This window comes from Parasteatoda tepidariorum, chromosome 5 (assembly GCF_043381705.1).
Source record: "Parasteatoda tepidariorum isolate YZ-2023 chromosome 5, CAS_Ptep_4.0, whole genome shotgun sequence".
In the NCBI taxonomy this organism is placed as follows: Eukaryota; Metazoa; Arthropoda; class Arachnida; order Araneae; family Theridiidae; genus Parasteatoda; species Parasteatoda tepidariorum.
In genome coordinates, this window is record NC_092208.1 from 49,545,938 (window position 1) to 49,570,347 (window position 24,410).

At 28.3% G+C, this 24,410-nt stretch overlaps 1 protein-coding gene across 1 annotated transcript in view; it reads right to left on the reverse strand.

Moving 5' to 3' along the window:
• Positions 1-1,379: 1,379 nt before the first annotated feature.
• Positions 1,380-24,410, reverse strand: part of LOC107442647 (uncharacterized) — an 88,985-nt gene continuing 65,954 nt past the window's right edge. Inside the window, exons 2-3 of the mRNA XM_071181443.1 lie at positions 10,733-10,846; positions 1,380-2,863 (exon numbers count right to left, since the gene is read on the reverse strand). Of these exons, the coding sequence (XP_071037544.1) occupies positions 2,027-2,863; positions 10,733-10,846 (951 nt within the window). The 3' untranslated portion in view covers positions 1,380-2,026. The remainder of the gene's footprint in view (positions 2,864-10,732; positions 10,847-24,410) is intronic.

Below are 24,410 nucleotides of genomic sequence, written 5' to 3' on the forward strand. Positions count from 1 at the left end.
CTCAAGTACTCATCTATTGTGTGTGTTCCATTAAACACTTAAAATTTGTAAATAAAATGATTAGTTGTGTTAATATTCAGTAAACATTTATATGAATCAATCTGATCACGTAAGTAGCAAACTAACGCAATTCTTTAAAAGCACAAATAGAAAAGATAAAATTATAAATTTTAATTTTATAAGCTGTCGGGATACACATTTCTCGTTTCGTGCATTACTAAGGGTGTGTTAATTTCGTAAATTAAATTATCGCTCAATACTTTTCAAATTTTAATGAAAATTCTTGGAAATTATAATCTTGAATTTTTTTTATTTCTTTTATCCGCCCCACCATACTTTTATGTCTTTGTAATTAATTAGAAAAATGTNTGATATTTAAAGAAACTTCTTAGTTTTTTATTTATTAATTAAAGGAGCGCAAAATATCAGTGAAAAAAACTTCTTCAAAAAGATTGTTTGTAATTGCTTAATTTTTGATGATTTTATTTTTAAATAATTAAGCATTTATTTTTTTATTTTTACTTAATTATTGTTATTTCGTTAATTTTTATCATTTATATACATATATTATTTTATTACTCATTAGTTATATATTATTTAATTACTTCGTAAGTAAGTACTATTTAATAACTAATTAATTAATTGTTTTTTAATTTAGTCACTTTTTAATTTAGCCATTTTTTAATAACTATTATTATGATTATAAAATAGTTATTATGAAAATTAAAATAAAAAAGATCTTTCAATCTGATTAAAATAACACACACGCATAATGGTGCCAACAAAGCCTTTGCTTCTACATTTACTTAGGTGTACTTATTATATTTTTTTGTTTAATTATTAAAGCAATGTTATTTTGTAAGATGGTATTCGCAGCAATTTATCTTTGTGATTTAATGCCTGAACCCAAATGGAATATAATATTTTTAAACTAGTAAAAAGTAACAATTATTCGGATATATTAGGTTTCTAGTTTTAAATAATCTTAATAATTAGTAAATATTTGATACCTTCTTTAAGCCAGTTGCGATTTTCTGAAGATTATGTTCATGTTATTATTTTTAATTTTTATAACCAACATGTATTGAGTTCGCAAAATTAAACTCGTCAAATAGATAACTTAGGTGTGTATAGTTTTAAAAGACATCGGAAATTCATCTCTTTAATTGCTAAGGTATATTTAAAATTTTTATGAGATATTTAAAAAAAATCCTTTGTAAATAGCATAAGAAGTCAAAATAAAAGATTCAGTAACCGAGACTAATATTTTTATGTGATATAAAAGGATTTTTTTGATTTTAGATTTGGTCAATTGTAAACTATTGGAAAGAACTTTACATTAGAAACATTAATTATTTTGTTGTTAGTTTCAAATATCCTTTTTTTTTGTTGGAAGTTGCATCAAAGCTAATCATATCTTTTGTAGTGCTGAATAGAATTCTTAATTTACATTTTTCAAAACTTCTGAAACAGTTTTATTCATAGCTAGCACGTTTGTTTTCTTTTCTAAAAGTATGGAAAAGTAATCATTTTGTTGTCTTATCTCTCTTTTCCTCTGTGACCATTTGTTGGTTACGACCAAATTATAGTTTGTGAAAACTGATGTCAAAACTGTTTTTAATACGACTGTTTCCGTCAAGTGTTCTATGGCAAATACTACACATTTTTTTCCATGAAAGTTTTAGGTTATACCCAAAAGACTAGTGTCCTGATACATTATTGAAACGTTACATGCTGCAAAATACACAGGACCAGCAATAAATACGATTTCTTCTCTGTTGTTCTAAGCTGATTCAGTTCCTAACATCAATAATAAAGTTTAATCAGGACTGAACTTGCAAACGATTACAACTTTTAAATCAAGCTCGTAGCTCTCTCTGGTCGATCTGACACAGCCTCATTCTACCTTCAAATTATCACAGACAACATGCCTCATCTTTCATAAACAGAGACAATATGTCTCAGCATTCTTAAGCAAATTTACTCTTAGCATGAAAGCTAAACCAACAATTTAATATTTTGTCAACTATTTATCTCTATACAATGGCAACTCCGGATAATTTTCGAAGCCTTTAGGAGTATGGATTTCATACTGTGGACTGTCTTTTGGTCTAGGTCTTGGATTCCGGAGTCGTCTTGGATATCGGTTAGGTGGTAAGGCCGGATTAATCAAAGAATAACTTGGAGTGTTAGAGCCAATGTTTGATGTTTTTTCTCTGAAAATATATTCTTGATTGACATTCGGTGCATCAAAGTAAATATCTGATTTCAATTCTGAATTATAATCATTTGGCACATTTTGATGGAAAACCGGTGGTTTGTTAGGAGATATGTTATTTTGGTAATAATTTGCATTCGAACCAAACGGAGGATTGTATGTATCTTGTTGTCTTCTGGGTAAATTCCTCTGAGCCTCAAATATAGGGCCATTGTTGTATAAAGAGTTTTGATCCACAACTCTTAAATTTTGTAATGGCTCATTAAAATGATTATTTTCTTGGGGAGGGTTCGAAGTAAAATTATAGCGAGAAAATATGTGACTGCTATACTCCAGCTGTGGTGAATTTCGAATTGGTTGCAATTGTGGCTGATTGTTGTTCAAATTTTCTTCGACTCGAACACTCACATGAGCTGGATCTACTGGTACTGTTCCTGGTTCATTAGTTCTAACGGTAGCTCGGAATCCACGGTGATCTGCGATGTAATCAACTCTTCTATAAGTTCCGGATGGATCTATGAAGCTGTATGAACCAGTTTTGGCACCATCTGGATCCGTTTTTTCTTCTCGAACTTGTGTGGTGCCGTAATCATCAGTGAATCGATAACCAAAAGTGAATGGAAGTTTGGCTGCTAAAGCAGGATCCTGAAATTAGAAAAGAAACAGAGAAAGTCATAAAAGTAAAAAAAAAGATATTAGCCTTATAGCGATTGCTTGATTTATTCGTCCTAAGGAATAAGTGCACCGTATTGTTTCCGTTTCACTTTAATGTACTTAAATAGAATATTTATCACTTGATAACCTTATTGAATCTATTCTGGCTGTAAATTCACTAAGTTTGTTAAACTAATATCATTACAACTTGAGAACAGAGAATAGGAAATAGCCAAAGGCCAGTGAATTTTAATTACTTTGATTTGATTTTCCACGTTCCTTTTTAATTCGTTTACTTCGTTTAGTTTATTCCGTTGGAAGTTCGTATAATTGTTTCAACAATATATATATATTACATAAACATATTTTTTGAATCAATCAATAGTTTGTCGAAATGCAGTTGAGTTTAAATATTCTTAAAATTGAGAATAATGAGATAATATTTTAGTACTCGTCTGTTAGGTCTTAATGTGACAGTATTATAATAAAAAAATTAACTACATAGATAATTTAATCAGTAAGAATAATGAGAATCTCCCAACAGGTGCTAGATCATTTTTGTGAGTGTACTATCATATTTTAATGTATGATATCTACTATTCCAATGTTCGCATTTTTTCACCGTTCCACAGCTAACGCCGATAAACACTTTATAAGATAACTCTAAAGATCAATCAGAGTAGATCGCTGTACAGATTAGCTCAAGATAAGTATAAGATTGCTCAAAATTAAAAATGCAAAGCGTATTTTTGGCTAGAACTCATGACTGGTTAATTTTCTTTTTTAAATGAGATGTTTGTTTTTCCACAACATTGGTGGTAAAACAGTAATTTTACCTCTTGAGCAGTTGGTAATCAAATCAGTCAACTCTTATTGAGGTAGTTGGCGAACTTTATTTAGGGTGGTGGTGGGGGGGGGCAAATTATACTTATTTGTGCAGGGTTTAGGTTACCTAATTAACAATATTGTGCGCTATTGTCGCAGATGGAAAAGATAAATTACTTATAAGAATGTGTAATTAAACGATAACTTTGTAGTGGATAGAGTCAAATTGTAATATCTAATTAATGAAGCAATGGTATTTTAACTTAAGCAGTGTCAAATACTTTTCTGACAAAGTTTACACAAAACAAGCGTATCTTCAAGACAGAACATACCGGATAAGTTTCATGAAGAGCATACTTTTCTTGGCTAGTGGCCAAATCTTAATTAAAATTTTCCCTTTTCGTTGTTTAAAATTTTATCACGAGCACTATTTTTAACCTATTTCAGTCTTAGGACTTTTCACTATACTAAAAACAGTTGAATCTTATTACAACACTAATTCGTCATACAATGAATGGTTATGCTTCGCATAGTGATTGTAGCATAGCTAATCAAGTATGAACTATCCATCTGAAAAATCTATAATGCTCTGTGAATTTGAATAAATGGCGTAGTGATTTTATTTAGTAAAAGTATTACATTTCAATTACATGAATTATTTTTAAATTTAAAAAGTCTTATGAAGTTTTACAGTCTTATGAAGTTGAAATTATGAAGAACTTACATTCCTTGGCTAATGGCAAAATCAATAATATTTTCCGTTTCAGCTTCTAAAAAGCAACTTAAACATATAGTCAATAAAAAGCAAGTCACACTAATGTAAGTAGAATTTAAATATAGATGTAAAGTTCTGTATTAGCGAATATTTTGGGGACATTTTTAAGAATATTTTCTAATTCATAAGTTTCATTTGTATTATTTTTCTATTTTATTTCCTATAAAATTTAATATTAATTTTCTAGTTCTATTATTTAAAAAGTCCCGAAATACAAATAAAAAAATTATGCACATAAACTAATTAAGTGTATTTATTTCATTTTATTGTTCGACTGATTAAGAGAACAAACAATATAATTTTAAATATTTAGATTATCAATTAAAGTTTAATGCTCGTTTCGGTTTGCAATGACAACTTCTAACCAAGAATTTTGTAAGTAGAAAGACTGTAAATGGAATGACAAGATAATGAGATATAATGATGATACAATTCTTTATAACAATGCTACTAAACCTGTTGGTTCGGGTACATCTGACTACCTATTGAAAAAATGAAAAAAAAAATAGTTCTAAAGCAAGTTCAATGCGTAGAGATATTGTAAACGTCACGGGTAGTGGTTAATTCCGTTTATATAAAAACATAATATGTGCTTAGTTCCGAGTTCACCTCAGGAATAAAAAAGGCAGGATGCTTTCTCATAGAAAAATGCACTTTGACTTTTGAAAGAGATCTCGCTTAACACCGTAAATATTTATCAAAACGTGTAATATCATGTAATAACTGAATCTGATCCTCTACAATTTTTAAATTACCGTCTTATACTATTTTATAACTATATTTCAAAAAGCAATTTTTACTCATTATCTAAATAAGAGAAAAATTTGTAGTTCATAAATAATAATGAAAGGCATGCTAAGAGACAATCTATGTGCATACACTTTTTTTAAAAAAAAGTAAACTAAAAAAAATATATTTTCTGATAAACAGCTTAAAACAATTTTTCTATAATTTGTACTGAAAATTATTAGAAAATAAACATTTAAAGAGGATTTTTTTAAACAGGTATTTATTTGAAGAATAATTTCAAAATTTGAAATTATTCTTCAAATAAATCTTTTTATTAATATACTCCCTTCAAAAAAGAAAAACTTACAAAAATTTAACCAGTTCGGAATAATCCCAACAAAGTAAATATTTATTATAGTAATCAGAATTAAACCTATAAACACGGATAATTTGTGCGTGTAATTATTATTTAAACAGTTAATTAATTTTTCTCAAAAATGGAATATGAATAAAAAGGCAGTGTTTTAAGGTATGGCGGCTTATTTTTACAAAAAGGGCCGTGAGAGGGCATTTATAGGGATCAAAGGGCAGGCAAGGTGGGCCGACCTTCTAAAAATGCTTAGAGAGAACACTGCTTAGAATTTTTAAATTTTACTTTGATGCTATTATTTTCTTGTAATATTCAAAGTAGTTAAAAAATAAAGACCTAAATTTTAACTGGTTCTAAAGACTTTTTATTCAATTACTAATATTTTCTACAACTACGGGAAAAGTGGCAACTTGAGTTTTCATTCTTTTATATTAGTGCTGCCATGCTGTCATCATGTTGTTACCGGGAAAAATTGTGGCCTTGGATTTAGTCAGTGTAATATATGCGGTAAAATTTTTCTATTTTTTGTAACATTTCTGATTTAGACGCATATTGTTGATTAGAGCCAAATAATTAAAAATACTATAATTATTTGCTGTAGAGCTGTTTCAAATCAGCTGTTGACTATTAGGCTGTTCATACATTTAGTGATGCATTGGCGTAGTATGTCAATAAGCTCTAAATAACCAATCATCAGCATGTGTTTTTTTTTAAAAATTATCCTTTAATTTCGATACTATACTTAAGTAAATGGGAAGCATAAAGAATTCTGTCATAAAAAAATTTAATTGATTTTTAGGAAATATTTTAGTTTGTTATTAGTTATTATTCTTACAATTTATAATTAATTTTCATAAAGGAAATTTTTATGATGAAAACCAGACCAAAAATGTTTCTCGAAAAAAGAATTTTCAATTTTTTTAAGTTTTCATAGTTTATCCTTTATTTCTTTCTCCACAATTCTAATTGTGAGAACACTTTCAAGCTAAAAATAATTAAATAACTTATTTAAGAATAAAAAATTATTGATGAAATCCTTAATAATATTTCGTAATGCGTGTTTATCAATCGAAATTTTTTATAGCGTATAAAAATACTTTAACAAGCATTATTGCGCTTATAATGTAAAAAAAGGAATATCACCTTTACATTAATTTAATAACATATCAGGATTTGTTCTGTTTAAGACACAAATCATTTGATATTTCTTAATGATTTTGATAGTGGTCTTATCATTTCTTACTCATTAAATACAAGGGTCACTGTGAAAGAACATGTGATTTGATATCCTAATCCTTTTAAACAATGAATAAAATATCGATCAATATTTACTATTAAAATGCAATAAATTTTATTATATTTGATTATACTCATGAGACAATAGAATGAGTAATAAAATAAGCATGTTTTTTTACAAATGTCGGACAAATTAGCTTTATTCAATGAATTTTAAAGCAAATAAATATTGTCTTTACTTTTGATTTAAAATTTTTGTATGTTATTTTATATGAAAGCACATTTTGAGACCTAAAATTAATATTTAATATGCCGTAATAATTGAACCTTGATGTTGAAATTCCATCTTCGTTTGAGTTACTTTGAAAAACCTAATTAAAAGCTATAGATCTTTTATACGACTTATTGTTGAGATTATTTAATACCGTATAGTAAATGCTTTTAAGCGATTATAAATTTATATTAATATTACATTAACGGCTTGTATTAAGTTAAATACGTACTTTTGAACTGATGTGTAATGCTAACTACATTGCCTTTATCGTGCTATTAATTTATAATCGTTGAGCCGTAATATTCATGACCCGCTTAACAGACAACTGGCTTAATTAACTATTTTAATATCCTCCAGTTTTGGTGTGTAATAACAAGAACATTATTAGATATTCTACGAAGCTATTTAAACACAGATGGAGATTACAATGTTAATTCCCATTGAGTTATTTAATAATTTCGTCATATAATTTATCACTACTCTAATCTTAGAATGAAACCTGCTATGTACGACTTTAATTTTGCATGTTGTTGTTAAATATGATTCAGTTATGTTGAAACATAAACATTATTTGAACTCTTACGTTTAAACACAGATGAAAATAATGATATTGATCCCCATGGATTCATTAATTATTTCTCCATATACTAAGAAAAAAAAGTATGGTCAAATATAATAGAATATGGTAAAATTTATAGCGTTTCTGCCTCTACGGCACCACCAAAAAGCACAGTAATTTTGCCAGATTTTTTTTCTCCGTGTATAATTTGATTTCTAGTAGTTGTCACCCAAAAAATATTATTTAAAATTCCACACTGTTATTTAAACACGGATTATGATATCGATATTTCTTCAACATTATAGACTTATAACGTACCGCTTTAAACACGAATTCAAAAATTCTTTAAGTTGTCACGCTACTGAATAAATGGTGTCAGATTCTAAAACCCTTCAAGTTGGATGATAGGTGGAGTGTTTCGAAACTTCAGTTTTGACACTATATCTGCTGCTCAGTAACATTAGATTTGACAAAAATAATGTTTGAATTAAAAACAGTAACTGCTATTATTGCATTCTGCGTCTTTGTAAAGCAATCACCAGATTAAGATCAGTGTGAAAATGCGTGAACCAAGAACTGCTCAGATCCATCACCGCTATCGTTTAGTTATTATTATTTTTTTTAAAATTTTGTTTATATCAAAATGTGGAAACTTTTAATAAAATCTTTTGCAATAGAGATAAAAAAGTAATTGCCTTCGAAAAATAAAAAAAGGCAAACGTAGTCATCAAATGGATAACAAATGTTCAACAAGATGGCATACTGCGAATTATAACTAAATATTGGCTTGATTTTAAGGAATATGTTCCAGCTGTTATGAGGTACTGAGAAAAAAGTATGGTAAAAAATATCAGAATATGGTAAAATGCACATTATTTCTGACTCTCTGGAAACACCAAAAAGCACGGCAATTTTACCAAAATATTTTTCTCCGGGTATAATTTGACAACACAGTAAACTTCGAAAGCATATCGCTAAGCACGAACTTAATTCAGTATGCTGTTTTTAGATATGTTGTAGTTATCACGCAAAAACACTATTGAAAGTTCCGCTTGCTTATTTAAACGCAGATAACAATAATGATATTGATACCCACATACATTTTTTCAACGTTATAGACTTTGTAAGTATCCCGTTAAGCACGAATTCAATAATTCCTCAAGTTATCACGCCACTGAATAAATAGTGTCAGATTCTAAAACCTTTCAAGCTGGATGATAGATTGAGCGTTTCAAAACTTCAATCTTTGGAACAGTATCTGATACACAGTAGCATTTGTTTGGACAGGAATAATGTTTGAATAGAAAACAGTAACTGCTCTTTTTGCATTCCGTGTCTTTGTAAAGCAATCACCAGATTAACATCAGTGTGAAAACTCGTGACCAAGAACTGCACAGATCCATCACCGTCATTGTTAGCGTTTTTTATTCTTTTATTTTCAGAATGTGGTAACTTTTAATATAGTCTTTTATTTTCCGAAAGAGACCAAAAAGGAATTGGCATTGAATAATAAAAAAGACAACGAAGTTATCAAATGGATAAAAAATGCTCAATAATATCGCATTTTGCGAATAACTAAGATTGATTTAAATGAATTTGTTCCAGCTGTTATGATGCATCGAGAAAAAAATATGGACAAAACTACTGGATTATGGTAAAATTTATCGTGTTTCTGCCTCTATGGGAACACCAAAAATGTCGATAATTTTTACTGGAGCACATCGTAATGATTTTGGTAAAATTAAAGATTAAATGAAGTTATGTAATCTATGATAAAATTCGGTAAAATGAGCTAAAATTTTTTTAATTTTGTCATGATACTTTAGAGCCTGACATAAAAACCATTTATTTAAATAAATTTACTCTTAAGTTTTGTATTTTTCGCTAAATGTGTGGTAATAAGAACTATAAAGTTTAAAACTGGAATTTTCGGTAAATCAATATCATATGAACGGAAAAATTATCAAGGAATGGTTTAAATATCGTATATTTTGGTTTTATTAACCAGAATTAGATTTTTGTTTTTTTAAACTAGAAATGTCTTTACGGTACTGTACGGTAAATTTACCATAATTTTTTTCTTTGAGTGCCAATAATATCTATAACTGTTCCGAAGTAAAAATGTAAGTATTTTATTCTTCTTGATTGTTTTAATTGCAATAGAAACATTTAACTTATCATTTTTCAGGAACAGCAAAGAAATAGATCCATTATTAAAATTTTTACTGTCTAAAGATAATCAGAAAAATAGATTACTTATTGAGAAACATAATGAACTGAAGTGTAATAAAAAAGAAATATACTTTTTCAGGAACTGATTTAAAGTTCGCGATGCTCCAGGTCTGGAAGTATGGAAGAGGAGCTAAGTCTAGCCTATATAAATCTGGAACTAATTATATATCTTGTTGGAACAGAAAATATATTTTAGAAATGATTTTTTTATAACAAGATATGAGTCATTCAAAATTATCTTTACAAAAGAATGTATACAAATTAAATTCATTGATTTGTAACGGAGTTAACTGTACTATTTAACTTTATAGAATTTATGACTATGGAAGAAAACTAATAAATTCACTAGTTTCAGCTAACTTAAGGGTTTTTAACATAAATTTATACAGCTTTCTATCTATATACTGTTTTTAGATAAACGCAACATCGTTATATCATTTTAAAAGGCAATCGTTAAAAATTTTCAATTAAAAAAAGAAAAAGAATGAGAACCACATTAGATAAGTGAATATACAATAAGTCAGTTATTAATATTACTGAATATTTATGTATATTTTCTAGATATCAGAACTGGATATGTTTTAAAATTTTTAACATCATTTTTGCTTAAAAATTAAAACAATATAAAGCATTTATTGTTATTATTTATTGTTTTATCCAAAAAATCCCGTGAACATCTTTCAAATCAGATAGTTGTGAGAAAAAGTACGTTTTTTTACTATAAACGGATATAATTAAAGGTTATTAATTAAAAGTAATTAAAATTAAAAGTTAAATTTAAAGAAGTGGTATTAAAAGTTTCCTTAACTTTTGATTTATGATTTTCAATAGTAAGTTGTGCAAATAAAATGAATACTTACGTTTGTGGGTATTGTATATCTACTTGTGAAACTTTCGAGACGCTTTGCCGGAGAAGCATACCTCCTTCCGTCTTCTAATGCTGATGTTCTTTGAAAATTTCTTAATAGAATAGTCTGTAACGAAAGATCACAAAATGTTACAGGTGTATAATTCAGTAGAAAATCAAAAAACGTTTTCGAAGCAATGAGTTTTTTTTATTTTTATTTTTATTGCTTTACTTACAATTAATATGCAAACAGTTAAAAAAATATTTTCGTAAAAATATTAAATATTAATAAAAAGATAATTTATTATTAATATAATAAAGTGTTATGGTTTAAACAAATACATAAATGGACTTTATTTATTAACAGAGTAATTGTGACACAGAGTATCAAAAATCGGGTCAGTAAGTTTTCAGAAACTCTGTAAAAAGGATTCAAGTTTATGTCTTGAAGAAGAATCAGAATCTGCACACGGATAAAAAAATTCTAGTGAAATTACCGTACTGTCTGATGATGATATTTCTGGTAAAAAGATAAGCCATAATTCTGGTAATATAATCCAAAATATATGGTATTTAAGCTATTCATTTGGTAATCTTTCCGTTCATATACAAACGGTTTACCATAAATTCTGATTTTCAGACTGAACTTTTTACAGTATATTTAGTAAAAAAAAAAAACTGAAAAGTATATTTAACCGAATAAATGGTTTTTGTGCCCCGCTGTAAGGTATCATGATAAAATAACCAAAATCTCATTTACCGAATTTTATCACACATTATAAAATCATATTTTATTGTTAATTTTACCAAAATCACTACCAAAGCACTCATAGAGTCGGGAACACGGTAAATTTCACCATATTTTGGTACTTTCGACATTCCTCAGTGCCATCTTTAAAGAAAAAGTTAATTCTATATTTAAATATCATATGCGTACTATGATAAAATTACTAACTTTTATCTCATTTACCAAATTTCATCACATATTATAAAACCCTATTTTATTGTTAAATCATAACAATAAAATAGGGTTTATACCATACCATAAAGTCATAAACACGGTAAATTTTACAATATTTTGGTAGTTTTGATGATATTATTTTTCTCAATGCACCAAAAGTGTTTTGAGGACCTAAAACACTACGGCATTAAGTTTTAAGAGTTTGTTGGTATTGGCAATTTTTAAGAGTTTATTGGTATTATAAGAGTTTATTTTAAGAGCTTATTGGCAATTTAAATAAAAATTTTCGAAAGGCTTTGTCACTGGAAAATAAAATGAGCTCCATTCGTGCTTTGATTAAAAAATAAAGCTTCAAGTATTTATTGAAATTCGGACTAGGATGTTGCGAAAAATTTAAATTTTTTTTGGGCTTAAGTACTATTGTTGAAAAACTACATTCGTATTAGTTTAACTTTGTAATACGTTAATTCGTAATAGTTTTATACTAGTATCGAATACTTCTGAATATAGTTTTCATTCATATCCCCCTCTCTTTCCAATTTTTTTATTATTTTACCTAGCAAAAATGTAAAAAAATTTTTATCCTTTAAATTTAACGTTATGTAATTGCTATAATAATTTTCAAGAACATTTATTGACTTTAAACTTATTAATGGTCAATGTAAAAGTTTTACTTTATTTTACTTTGTTTTCGTTTCCAAAAGTTAATCAATCGGCGTCAACCTATTGACGCGAAATTATTTTCAAACATTGTTGAGGGAATGTAATTTGTGCGTCTTCTTCATTATTTTCAATACCAAAATTTATTAAACAAGCTAAAATAAACCTAGAAAGCTTTTCTTTGTGTTCCAAATGAAAAAAGTTTCTTTTTTTATGTAACACATTCTAATAAAAAGGCCGTGTAATCATCCGAATTTCAAAGTTATTTTATTTTATATATTTTTATTTTATAACCGTCGCTGAGCAGCCGACCCGATTTTTGGATTTATGACTACTAGTGTTCAACTACGTAGCCTTGCAATTTTGAACCCAATCCAGAAGACAAGGGAACTCNTATGGAGTTCTGAACCCAATCCAGAAGACAAGGGAACTCCTGGATCAAGTATTGGGGGAAATTTGCCTTTGTGGAGGATTTTTTGATGGAACTAACCCGTATTTGCGTTACATGGATAGGAAGACTACGAGAACCTCCCACGGTTATCCTGACGGCAAGGGGACTCTAACCCATGATCCGTCTACCACACAGGATATTTCACGTCAGCACTGTGATTGGTGCAAGCCGGATGCGGAATTCGTATTTACTGGGATTCGAACCCGGTTCACATCATTGGAAGGCGAACGCTCTGTCCCCTGAACCATCACGGCTCTCAATGTTATTTTGTAAAATTTCTGCAAAAACTATGCATATTTTATTAAATTAGTCGCATGGTAAGCATTTACAAATAAGTAATATCTGCACTCTTCGTTATAAAATACTTATTTTATTCTTTTGTCAGAAATTAGAATTTTTTAAATGTTTTAATCCTGAAACATAGTATTAAATATATATATTCCACGATAATGATTGCCATTTTGAACCTGTGCAAGTATATCATCGGCAAGTGCAAGTATATTATAGCAAGTACAAGTATTTGTGCAATTATGTAATATACATCCGAGTTTCAAACTAGATTTAAAGCTTCAATTCTATAATGAGAAAAATTTCATGACTTTTATTAAAGGAGAGAAACAACAAATAAGAATATTATGAAAATATCTCATGGCTTTTGTTAAGGGATAAAAACGACATTTAATAAACACGGATATTATGAGAATATCGTATGACTTTTGTTAAGGGATAAAAACGACATTTAATAAACACGGATATTATGAGAATATCTCATGGCTTTTGTTAAGGGATAAAAACGACATTTAATAAACACGGATATTATGAGAAGATCGCATGACTTTTGCAAACGGTGAAAAACAACTGTAAACGAACATCGATAACACAATGACAAACGATAAAATTTTTAGTAACTAACAAAATGTTTGAAAATATAAACCTTTATTTGATATTTAAGAAAGTTTCTTTATACGATATGAACTTCCAATATTTTGTTTTTTTCTTCGATCTATTAATAATTTTATTGATTGTAGATTCACAAAGCATTATAAAGTCGTAAGATAAATTGAAAATTATACATAAAGCATACTTTTGATTTATTTATTGATTTTTTTATAACAATAAGATTTCTTTGTGGAATATTAAATATTAGTAGTTATAACTGGTGCTTATTAAGTAAAAAAAAGGGCACATTATTGATTGGTTGACCTATATGAAAAGTATGAATTTTTACAAGCAACTCTGTTGAGACTAAAATAATTTTTTACAATTTGAATCATATTAAAAATAATTCTGTAATCAAGGGGAATTTTGCGTTCGGTTAGACTTTAGCTGCATTCAAATACAATCAAAAACGTAAGAAGTGTTCAATGTGGTACATAAGTGTAATTGAATTATATTTCGAGAAATATTAGCTCGATTACCTCGTCTCAGTACCATCTTCAATAATACAAGATCTAACAAAATTTTATGCTATATTTTTACATTCTTTTTTATGCAAATTTCAAAAATACAAATTCTTAAACAAATTTACATTATCCTATTTAACGCGTTTTACAAATGAAAAAAAATGAAAGAACTTAAAACAATTCAGCTTACGTAAACCAAAAGTTAAAACAACTGTGACAAAGATTAAATAAATTGTGTTTTTATAGCAATATTAATTAAACTGATCTACAGAAAATTAATCTTGATGAAGTTGTAGTTTTTCAATGAAAAAAGAGCATTATAAAGATACATAATAAAATACATTATAAAAATATCAAACATTGAAAAGATTATGTAGTTTTTTTTTAATAACTATATTATTAAAACTGTTAAAATGCTTTAAATAAATGAATGAACTTAAAATATTTTCTATACAATTATTCTTTAGTGTTTGCCCTTTAAAAATTATTTTTTATAAGCTTTTGTAAAATATTAAAAAAAAATAATGATACTATATAAAGTAAACTTTATTTTTAAAGCTAAGATAATTCGAGACGCGGCTAAAAAGATTTTATTCCATATAAAGGTTTATAGTTCATATTAAAATTGTTGAAAATTTATCTACACATTTTCCCCACACATAATTTTTACTGAATATAAATTTTAGAAAAATTTTTTTAGTCTGTAAATTTGCAATTTGGATCACTTCATTTAATATTCGAAAAAGATATGTAAGATAAATAAAAATTGAAAAAAGAATGATGCTTAACCGTCAGGTTATGCTTTCAACAAATTGCTAAACACGGAAAAATCGGAAAAAAAAATGAAAGAACAACTAAAAGAAAAACATGACTCCCACAGCTTGCTTGACCTTTCTTTTACGGGTGACCGACAGTGCAGGTGGTCAATTAGTGGAGACCAAAGCGGTCTAGTGCACTAGAGAATGAAAAAAAGAAGAGAAAAGAATTAATATAAAAAAAATCGAAATGCCTTTACCATTTGAAAACATGGATCGTGACTGGATGTTTATTCAAATGATCTAGATCAGCTTAGTGGGGGATGCGTCAACAGTTGCTTTCACTTTCACAGTTGTTTAGCTGTTATGAGGGGTTATGTACAAATTGAGATTTTGAATTCAATTGTTAAATTTTTACTATCTATTTGATCACTTGTTATTAAAATTAACTTACCGTTTAACTCGTAAGTGAACACACGCGTTTTGAACAAACTTATATAAGGTGTACAATGCGCAAAATCAAAAAAATAGACCATCCTGAATAACGTTTGGTCTAATGATCGGATCTTCACGTTCCAGGACTTAATCCTAAAGGTTTGAGAGGATCTCAAATAGGCTAATTAATTAGTGCAGGAGATATTTTAGGTCGAGAAATCAGACACCAAAACGTAATTTCACAAATAAACGTAAATTTTTTTCGACGTATTCGGAATTCTGACTCCCGAAATATAGGAGGAAGCCGCAATCTGGAGTAGCTAAATTTTACTCTGGGTATTTTACCATCTCTCGCGATCTCCTTAAGCGAATTAAAAAATTTTTTGGACACAATAATAAAATTAGTTTATCCAAATATAATTCCATGTAAAATATATTTTTAAAAAAATGCTTGTTATTTTTTATTATTTTACATAATAATAGTCGAAAATTTTTAAATTGTGATGTACCATTTTAACAAAATACAATTTTAAATATCAAAATACAAAATTTGATTGAAATCGATCGATTAGTTCCTGAGAAATCTAATTTTTGAAAAATACGTATATATAAAATTTGATTTCTCAGGTATTAATCAACTGCTTTCTCTTGAATTTTGCCATTTATAATTGTACTTTTTAAAATAATGTCAGAAATTGTATATATTATACAGTATTAATACCGTATAATATGCAGTATTATTACACAGTAATTGTACAGTTTAATTTCTTTTCGACTACTATTATATAAGATGCAAAAAATAATAAATATTTATTTTTTTGCATGGAATTATCTTAATATAATCGAATTTTATAATTGTGAGTAAAATGTTTTCAATTCGCTTAAAAAGTTCTGGAGATATGGTGAAGTATACAAAAAATAAATTAACATTGAGCTGTCCAAACTTTGGTTCGCTCTCCTGACCAAACTATTTGGACTATATTTCCCAGATTGCGGCTATCCTTTATATTTAAAAGGTCAGAAATCCGATTCTGTTGAAAAGAGTTGTGTTCATTTAGAGAAAGTACGTTTTTGTGTCTGATTTCTTAACTTAAAATATTGTCTGCACTATTTAATTAGCATATTTGGGGTCAACCCCTCGAATCATTACGAATGAGTTCTAGAGCGTGAAGATTCTATCATTGGATCAAAAGTTATTTTGTGTGGTCCGTTTTTTTTTGCACACTCTACACTTTAAAAATGTGTTTTTACTCTAAAAAATGACATGTTTGGACTTATATTGACTAATCTTATAATGTCTGATATTAATTCTAATTCTAAATGAATAAATATATCTATGACTAATCTTTAATAAATAAATTATTATAACATCTTAATATTTTACGCAACATAATTACTTTTTATTTGACAGGAAACTTTTTTCAAGTGATAGACATTTAGTTCGGTTAATAGAGTTTACCCACAATTCAACAAAATGATAATGTTAAAGAAATCTAAACAATACTTTCTGTTTAACTATACATTAATAACGATGATTAAAAATTTTTAGACGTATTTTTAGCCATATTTTGCTGTCATACTTTAATTTGATAATTTGCCTTTCATTTAAATATGATCACTTCTACAAAAAATCGTTAGTTTATTTTATGTAGCCAAGACTATCGTAATCAAAATCGTGAAATTTTAAAATAATTTGTATTTTTGCCACTTTGTCGAAGTTCTTAGATCTCTGAAAATTCAAGTATTTAACAATCTTCCCCCCTGACTCTCTCTATGCATGCCTCTTGTTTTATTTTAAAAAGTGAAAAGTAATGGAGCTTTATTTTATTATTTTTCAAAACACTTAATTTTTCTTAATTATTAGTTAATTGAAAAGTCTCCATATTGGAGGCCAAAGGCATGATTTCAACTTTTTTTTTCGAAACTAAAGTTATAGAAAAGAAATAAGTAAAATATTCTTGAGTTATAGATTAAAAAAACTCGTACTCCTTAATTTATATTTCTCAAGAAATATTCGTCTTACTCGTTATCATCGTCGTCGACTCGACTGATTAAAATTTCTCATTTTGTCTTTTAAATTCACATAGCTTAAAGGGTAAATACATGTTTGCAAAATTTTTCAAAATTTAAATTTTTGACCATTGTTAAATAAAATTATGAACTAGTAAATAAGCATTGAAAATTATTTTACATGTAATTATCCTTGAGGAAACTAATATTTCAGTTGTGCGCAAGAAGTTTTTGATTAGCTTTAAGCTAAACGAAAACTTCTTGCTCGTTGTTCCCAAGACAGTCAAGACGAGCGCGGTTTAAGTTAAACGAAAACTTTTTGCTCGTTGTTCCCAAGACAGTCAAGACGAGCTTGGTTTAAGTTAAACGAAAACTTCTTGCTCGTTGTTCCCAAGACAGTCAAGACGAGCGTGGTTTAAGTTAAACGAAAACTTCTTGCTCGTTGTTTTTAAGACAGTCAAGACGAGCGTGGTTTAAGTTAAACGAAAACTTATTGCTCGTTGTTCCCAAGACAGTCAAGACGAGCGTGGTTTAAGCTAAACTAAAACTTCTTGCTCGTTGTTCCCAAGACAGTCAAGACGAGCGTGGTTTAAGTAAACGAAAACTTCTTGCTCGTTGTTCCCAAGACAGTAAAGACGAGCGTGGTTCCAAATCGTTGTTCTCAGACATTGTTCTCAAATTTCTAAGACGGGACGAAACAAGCAAAAAGTGCATTTGACAAAGAGTCCAACCTTTCAAACGCTCTCCTGGTTGAACTACTGAAACCATATTTTCCAAATTGCATCTATTCCTCAAAATTTGAATGTCTTGAAAAACATCACGTTGATTCAGAAAAAAGTACAATTTCGAAGTCTGATTCCGTTACTTAATAGTTAGTACTAAATAATTTCCATTGTTGAGATCAACCCTTTGAAGCATTTAGATAGGATTTTAGATTGTAAAAATGCGATCATTGGAACAAAAGTTAGTCAAGCAGGGTTGCATGCTTTCTCCTGACTTGCTTACGCGTAGAGAGTCAAGTCGCTTATTAATCACAGCTTAAAAGAGTAGACATGTCTTTGTATAGCATATTACAAAGGCTCTTCTCCAGTTTAACTATTGTTTTAATTCATTATAAGAGTTAACGTCTGGAACTATGACTTTGAAATAAAGGATTGGGAACTGCATTCTTTGGATGACCCGAGAGTCAAGAATGAATAATAATATTTGCTTAAACTCAACACACCTAACTTAACCGGGTTAATTAAAGATTTCTAACCTCTTCAACCTGCGTCGTACAACGATCAACACTTTTTAAAAGTTATCTGTTTTCTATAAGTGGATAAAAGAAATTCATACATTATTTTAAAAACATTTAATGAACGCAAGAAACATTTTATGCGAACGTTATGGAGATTGAAATCATTTAGTGTCTAAAGTTATTCATTTCCCGGCCGTTTTGATATTAGGTAACCAACGCGTCATGATATTTCATGACGACTGAGACTTTTTCAGACGTTAAAAGCTTAAAACAAATTACTTTTAGAAAAGGAATAAAAATTATCCCGTTTACTATTTTATAGGTAGATAACAATATTTCGAAGCTAACTAAAGTAATTCTACGATTTGAATCTAATTAAATTCTGTTATTTCCTTAAATCAAAAGATTAATTTTACGTTAAAAAGTACTAGCACCCACGGTGCAGAATCTATAAATTCTAATTTTTCTGCAAAATATTTTACGGCGATTTTTACAGTAATATTTATTTAGTTGCATTGATTTAATGATGCTACTGCAAATATTACTGTAAAAATTACGGTATGTCAGATTTTTTGTTTCATAAAATGTGGTCAAAATAAATTGGTAAAAAGTTCATGCACCTTGATTGGTGATACTTTTTACTATAATTTGAACCATAATTTTTTACAGTGTAAAATATTAACTTGTTTATTTATACATTTACTACCAGAATGGAAAATGAAAGTGTCAAAAAATTTAACGTCATACATTTATCTTTTTAAAGAATATTTGAAATTTATAATAGATTACGGAAATCAAACAACAGATATGTAACATCAACAGAAATTTTTAACTTTTCCGTAAAAACGGAAATATTTCATTTTTTAGAGCTCCGTATTAAATTGTCTCTTTTTGTCCCGACACTTCTAGTTAGTCCCTGAGGGCCACAAAAGCAGTTTCATGGAAGCAGTTTGATGGACACAATTATACAACAAGAAATAACAATGAGTTTAAGAAATATGGAAAAAGTTGAATGTAAATATAATTACTAAAGTAACTCGACAAAATGATAGTTTGAGACTATGTTTTTAACTGTCCATAAATGGTACAACTTAAGAAAAAGAGTTCAGGGATTAATGTTATGAAATGTATAAATATATGATGAAATTATCTTAAATATAAGTACAGTTTTATAAAATTACCTTAATATAAATAGTATAAAAATATGCGATTCAAAACTTTACTTGAACTAGAAACTTATGACATGAAAATTAGCAGCCAAACTGAAAATGGTGTTGCTAAAATAAGCCCCCCTAAATTTACCCAGCTAAAGTGTATAAAGTTAGCTCCTCAGCCTAAGAAATCTCGGATAACCCAAGATATTCCGGATAACTAAGTACAGGACATTGACCATTTTAGCACTACGGACAATTCGCGTTTCTTTCGAAAGATCAAATTAATGGCTTAAAAAGAGATGTTTATGCATAAATCTAATCAAGTTTGTTTTATTGCTATGAAAATTGTTCATTGAGAAAAAAAGTATGGTCAAAACTACCTGAATATGGTAAAATGTGTCGTGTTACTGACTCTATGGGAACACCTAAAACCCCGAAAAAGATTTTGGTAAAATTAACAATTAAATATGGTTTAAAGATAAAATTTGGTAAATGGGACAAAATTTGATAATTTTATTACGATACCTTAGAGCTTGGCATGAAAACCATTTATTTGGTTAAATTTACTTTTCAATTTCGTATTCTTTTACTAAATATGTGGTAATAAGAACTATAATTTTAAAAAATGGAATTTCCCAGAAACCGTTAAATACAAACGGAAAAACTATAAAATGTATGTTTTAAATACTGTATATTTTGGTTTCATGAACCAGAATTTTTAACAAAAGTTTCATTACCATACAGAAAGTTAATTAATATTTTTCACTAAATGTGAGGTAATAAGAACAGTAATTTTGAAAACCGGAATTTCCCACAAATCATATCCAACTTGAAGAAAATTTAATTTTAAATCAAATATGTATGTTTAAAAATTCGAATTATAAATGTCTAAATGGAAAAAAAGTTGCGTTAAAATGAATAAATACTTCGAAAGAAGGAAGGAGAAAAGGCTGTCTGACGTCAAATGAAAGGAAGGAACAAGAGTTGAAGGCAAAGAGCGAATAAAAGAATTCGCGATATTAATTTAATTAAATATTAACATCAATTTCACAGATTAAAACATTTCTTTTTCTTTAATGAAAGCTGAAGATTTTGTTTTTGTTTTGTACAAAGGAGGGAAAAAAATACATATTTTTTGTCAATCCTTCGGGTTATATAAGAAATAATAAATACTGATTAACTCTGAAACGAATTGACAATTTTACGGAAGATCAAAATAGTTTTTTTTAAATTTTTATTCATAAGAATATAATAGTTGCAAAAAATTATTATTTCACTGACATTAAATGCTCTAAAATTTTGAAAATTCGTTAATCTAAACAAATAAATTTCTTCAAAACTAATCCGAAATTAAAACAAAGCGAAACGACTTACTCATATACAATCATAAGCTACCAAAGAATCATGATTTCCTTGATAATAGTTTTCGTTAAACTGAATATTGCTGAGCAAAAAAGAAATCTTCCCATGTGATGTAAAATAATTCAAAAAATAAATAAATTACCACATCAAAAATATTTGAATATATGAATGTTCTTCAATCAGTTCTCTTAAAATACGAAATATCTCATATCGTTTCATGAAATAGTTTTTGAGTTACAGCAGTGAGAAACACGTTTGCTGATAATTTTCTGAATCGGTGGTAACAGCGATAATAACTTTTTTTAAATATTAAAAATAATCAAAAGTACTGATAAACATTAAAAGTAGGTTAAACATTTAATATTGTATTGTTCATGCAGTCTTTCAATCATTGAAAATTTCTATGGATGTAAATATTAGGATAAGTTCTTTCAGTATGTAATAATTTGATAATTTACTTAATGCAGAAAACTACATTACTAATCAAACTGCATTTGCCTATTCATTGTTGCATTTTTAAAATTTTTCTTTCTCATTAAAGAAAAGCGAGAGGGTTTTTGAAGACGAGTTAATTGCCGACTCACCTCTCAGTTTCTATTGAAACTGGCTCCTTTGTATTAGGAAATGGGAGCTCCATGACGAGTGGTTAACAAATTGGCTTTACAATGGCGAGGTGGGGATTAGACATAAGAATTGAGAAGTAGATGTCTGATAAGACACTTATGCATACTTTGTTTCATCAATTAAGTCTACTCACTTAAAATAACTCAACTCGAGTGAAATTTCACTCATTTGTCTGGAAAAAAGGAGTCTACTCATCTTGAGTAGAATTCACTTAATTTAAAGAGTCAACTGAATTAACTTAAATTAATAACGAAGTGCTTAATTTTAACTCGAACTTGAATGAATTTCAATCATTTTTAATTGAACATCTGTATCACTTGATTGGATCGTTTTAAGTCAAACTTGAGTGATTTTGAATCATTTTTGATCGATCATCTGTATCATTTGATTAGATCTTTAAAGTATAATGTAAGATAATTAATGATGGCGTAATATTCAATAATTTCATTTTGTTTTCTTAATAAAAAGAGAGAAAATAAATTTTCGTAAATTTGTCGAATAGCCAAGTAAAATTTGCTGAATAATGAAAGTCTTCGGGAGGTCATGACGACCTAGTGAGACCTCCCATACCATCTCCCCTGACACTGCTCACTTCCAAACAATAATTTTTGAAGTTAACACTTATTTGCAGTTATTTAAAAAAAAGTAAACAATTGATCAGTGACATTTTTTTAAGTTAAAAAATCAAGTATTAATAAATTTTTGAATCAGAAAGGAACAAAATTTAAATTACTTTTTTTTGAACTTTATATTTTAGTACAAATATAATTCCGATTATTTAACCGATTTTTTTAGTAACTATTAAAACTTTTTTATGATAAAAAAATACAAAAATATATTTTTTTCTAGAAATTAGAGTGTTAGAAAAAATATATATTAGACACCGGTGTCCCAAGAGAGTGACACCGGTGTCCCATCTGTGTTAAATGTTTTAAAAAAAGGCAGTTTTGTTAAATTAAACGTGACAAGACGATGAAAGCGTATCTTTGGATTATAACGCAAAAATGTATGCTCTTCAAATTTATTTGAGCAACAGAATGTCTAGCTGTTCCTTTATAATTTAAGAATAACGCTGCAATTGTTAGCTAATTCCTAAAAAGGCTTGTAATACAATAGTTAAATAATCTCTATTGTTAGTGAGAATTTTTTTTAACTAGAAATTTATTGCCGAAATATGTTTCTCATGTAGTACGTGCGAAAGAAGGTTTTTGATAACATCAACCGTAACAAATATTTACACCAAATAAACAAGATAGCAATCAAAAAAGATTCAACAACTTATTTTTCATTTTTTTCTCCATTTCATTCAATTGTTATGTTTCCCGTAACAACAATAGTTGTATTAAATTGGCCGAAAAAGTGAGAAATCGAAATCGTTGTGGAAACAACAGCTCGCGTGCACCCAAACCATATGGGGACCCATTTAACAAAATGCTAACTGGCAACAATGTTTCCGACTGGTTACGGTTACGAAAGTTCTTTTTCGCCAGGTGACATAGATTTTGTTTGGGGTGAGGTGAAGAAAATTAGAGATAAATTATACCGCATCTTAGAAAATCGTTTTGAGACAAATTGTTGGTCCACGTGGGCGGTAACATTTAGTGCTTTTAGAAGAACTTAATCCATAAAACCGTAAGCACTGCCTTTAAGGTGATTGTTATAGTGCAATCATTGTGTTAAATCGAACTTTCACGCAAATATTGATTGCATAACTTTTTGAACTGAATTTCGTCGTTTTGAAAAAGAATGAAATATTTCAAATGTGAATATGAGCACAATTTAAATGTAATTAGGGGAGAGGCAGGCTAGTGTGAGCATGGGGCTGATGTGGAAAGTTGAAAAAATTCTGTTATTTACCAGTCAAATTTTTTTTAAAAAAAGTTTGAAAATTATTAATTGGAAGTGTAAATAATTGGAAGAGTCGCAAATCTGTTTCACATTTATATATGCAGTTGAATGATAGTACACTGGTTTGCTAAATAGTGAAGTATAAATCAAGGCTTAATGCGTGGAAAAAAATCTGTTTTTTATTGGAGAAAATTTTGTTTTGTTTTTTGTTGCAAATCTACAAACGATTTCTCTTTGTTAGTTACAATTTTAGTCGATTTTTTTGCTTAAATGTACAAATTGAAAAACGTTTTACATAACAGCGGATCGCGTAAATTTGCGTCAAACTTCTCGGGGAGTTAGGGCACATCATCGGGATTAAAATTGCAAAGGAACCCATGCTCGGAAATGTCGTCCTAAGGTCTGATGGGATACTTCCCAATTATAAACTGTTTCTTCGTGTGCTTCTGAATAGGCTCTGAACTCAACATTTTTAATTATAAGGTTATGCAAATTTTTCATTATTTTAAACTATGTAATTGAAAAGGATAAAATACAAAATTTGAACATAAATGAGCGAATATTTTCTGTAGCATTTATAAATACCATTATAATTATATAGTATTAAATTATTGCATAATTATTGAATAATGGACGAAAGTAACGTAAGTTGGGATAACTGAGATATTGGTTGCAAATTTTCAGTTGCATTTCAGAAAAAAAATTGAATAAAATATTTATTGATAATATTAATATTGTAAAATTTGGGAATTAAATATATTACTAGTATAAAAAATACTAATAATGAC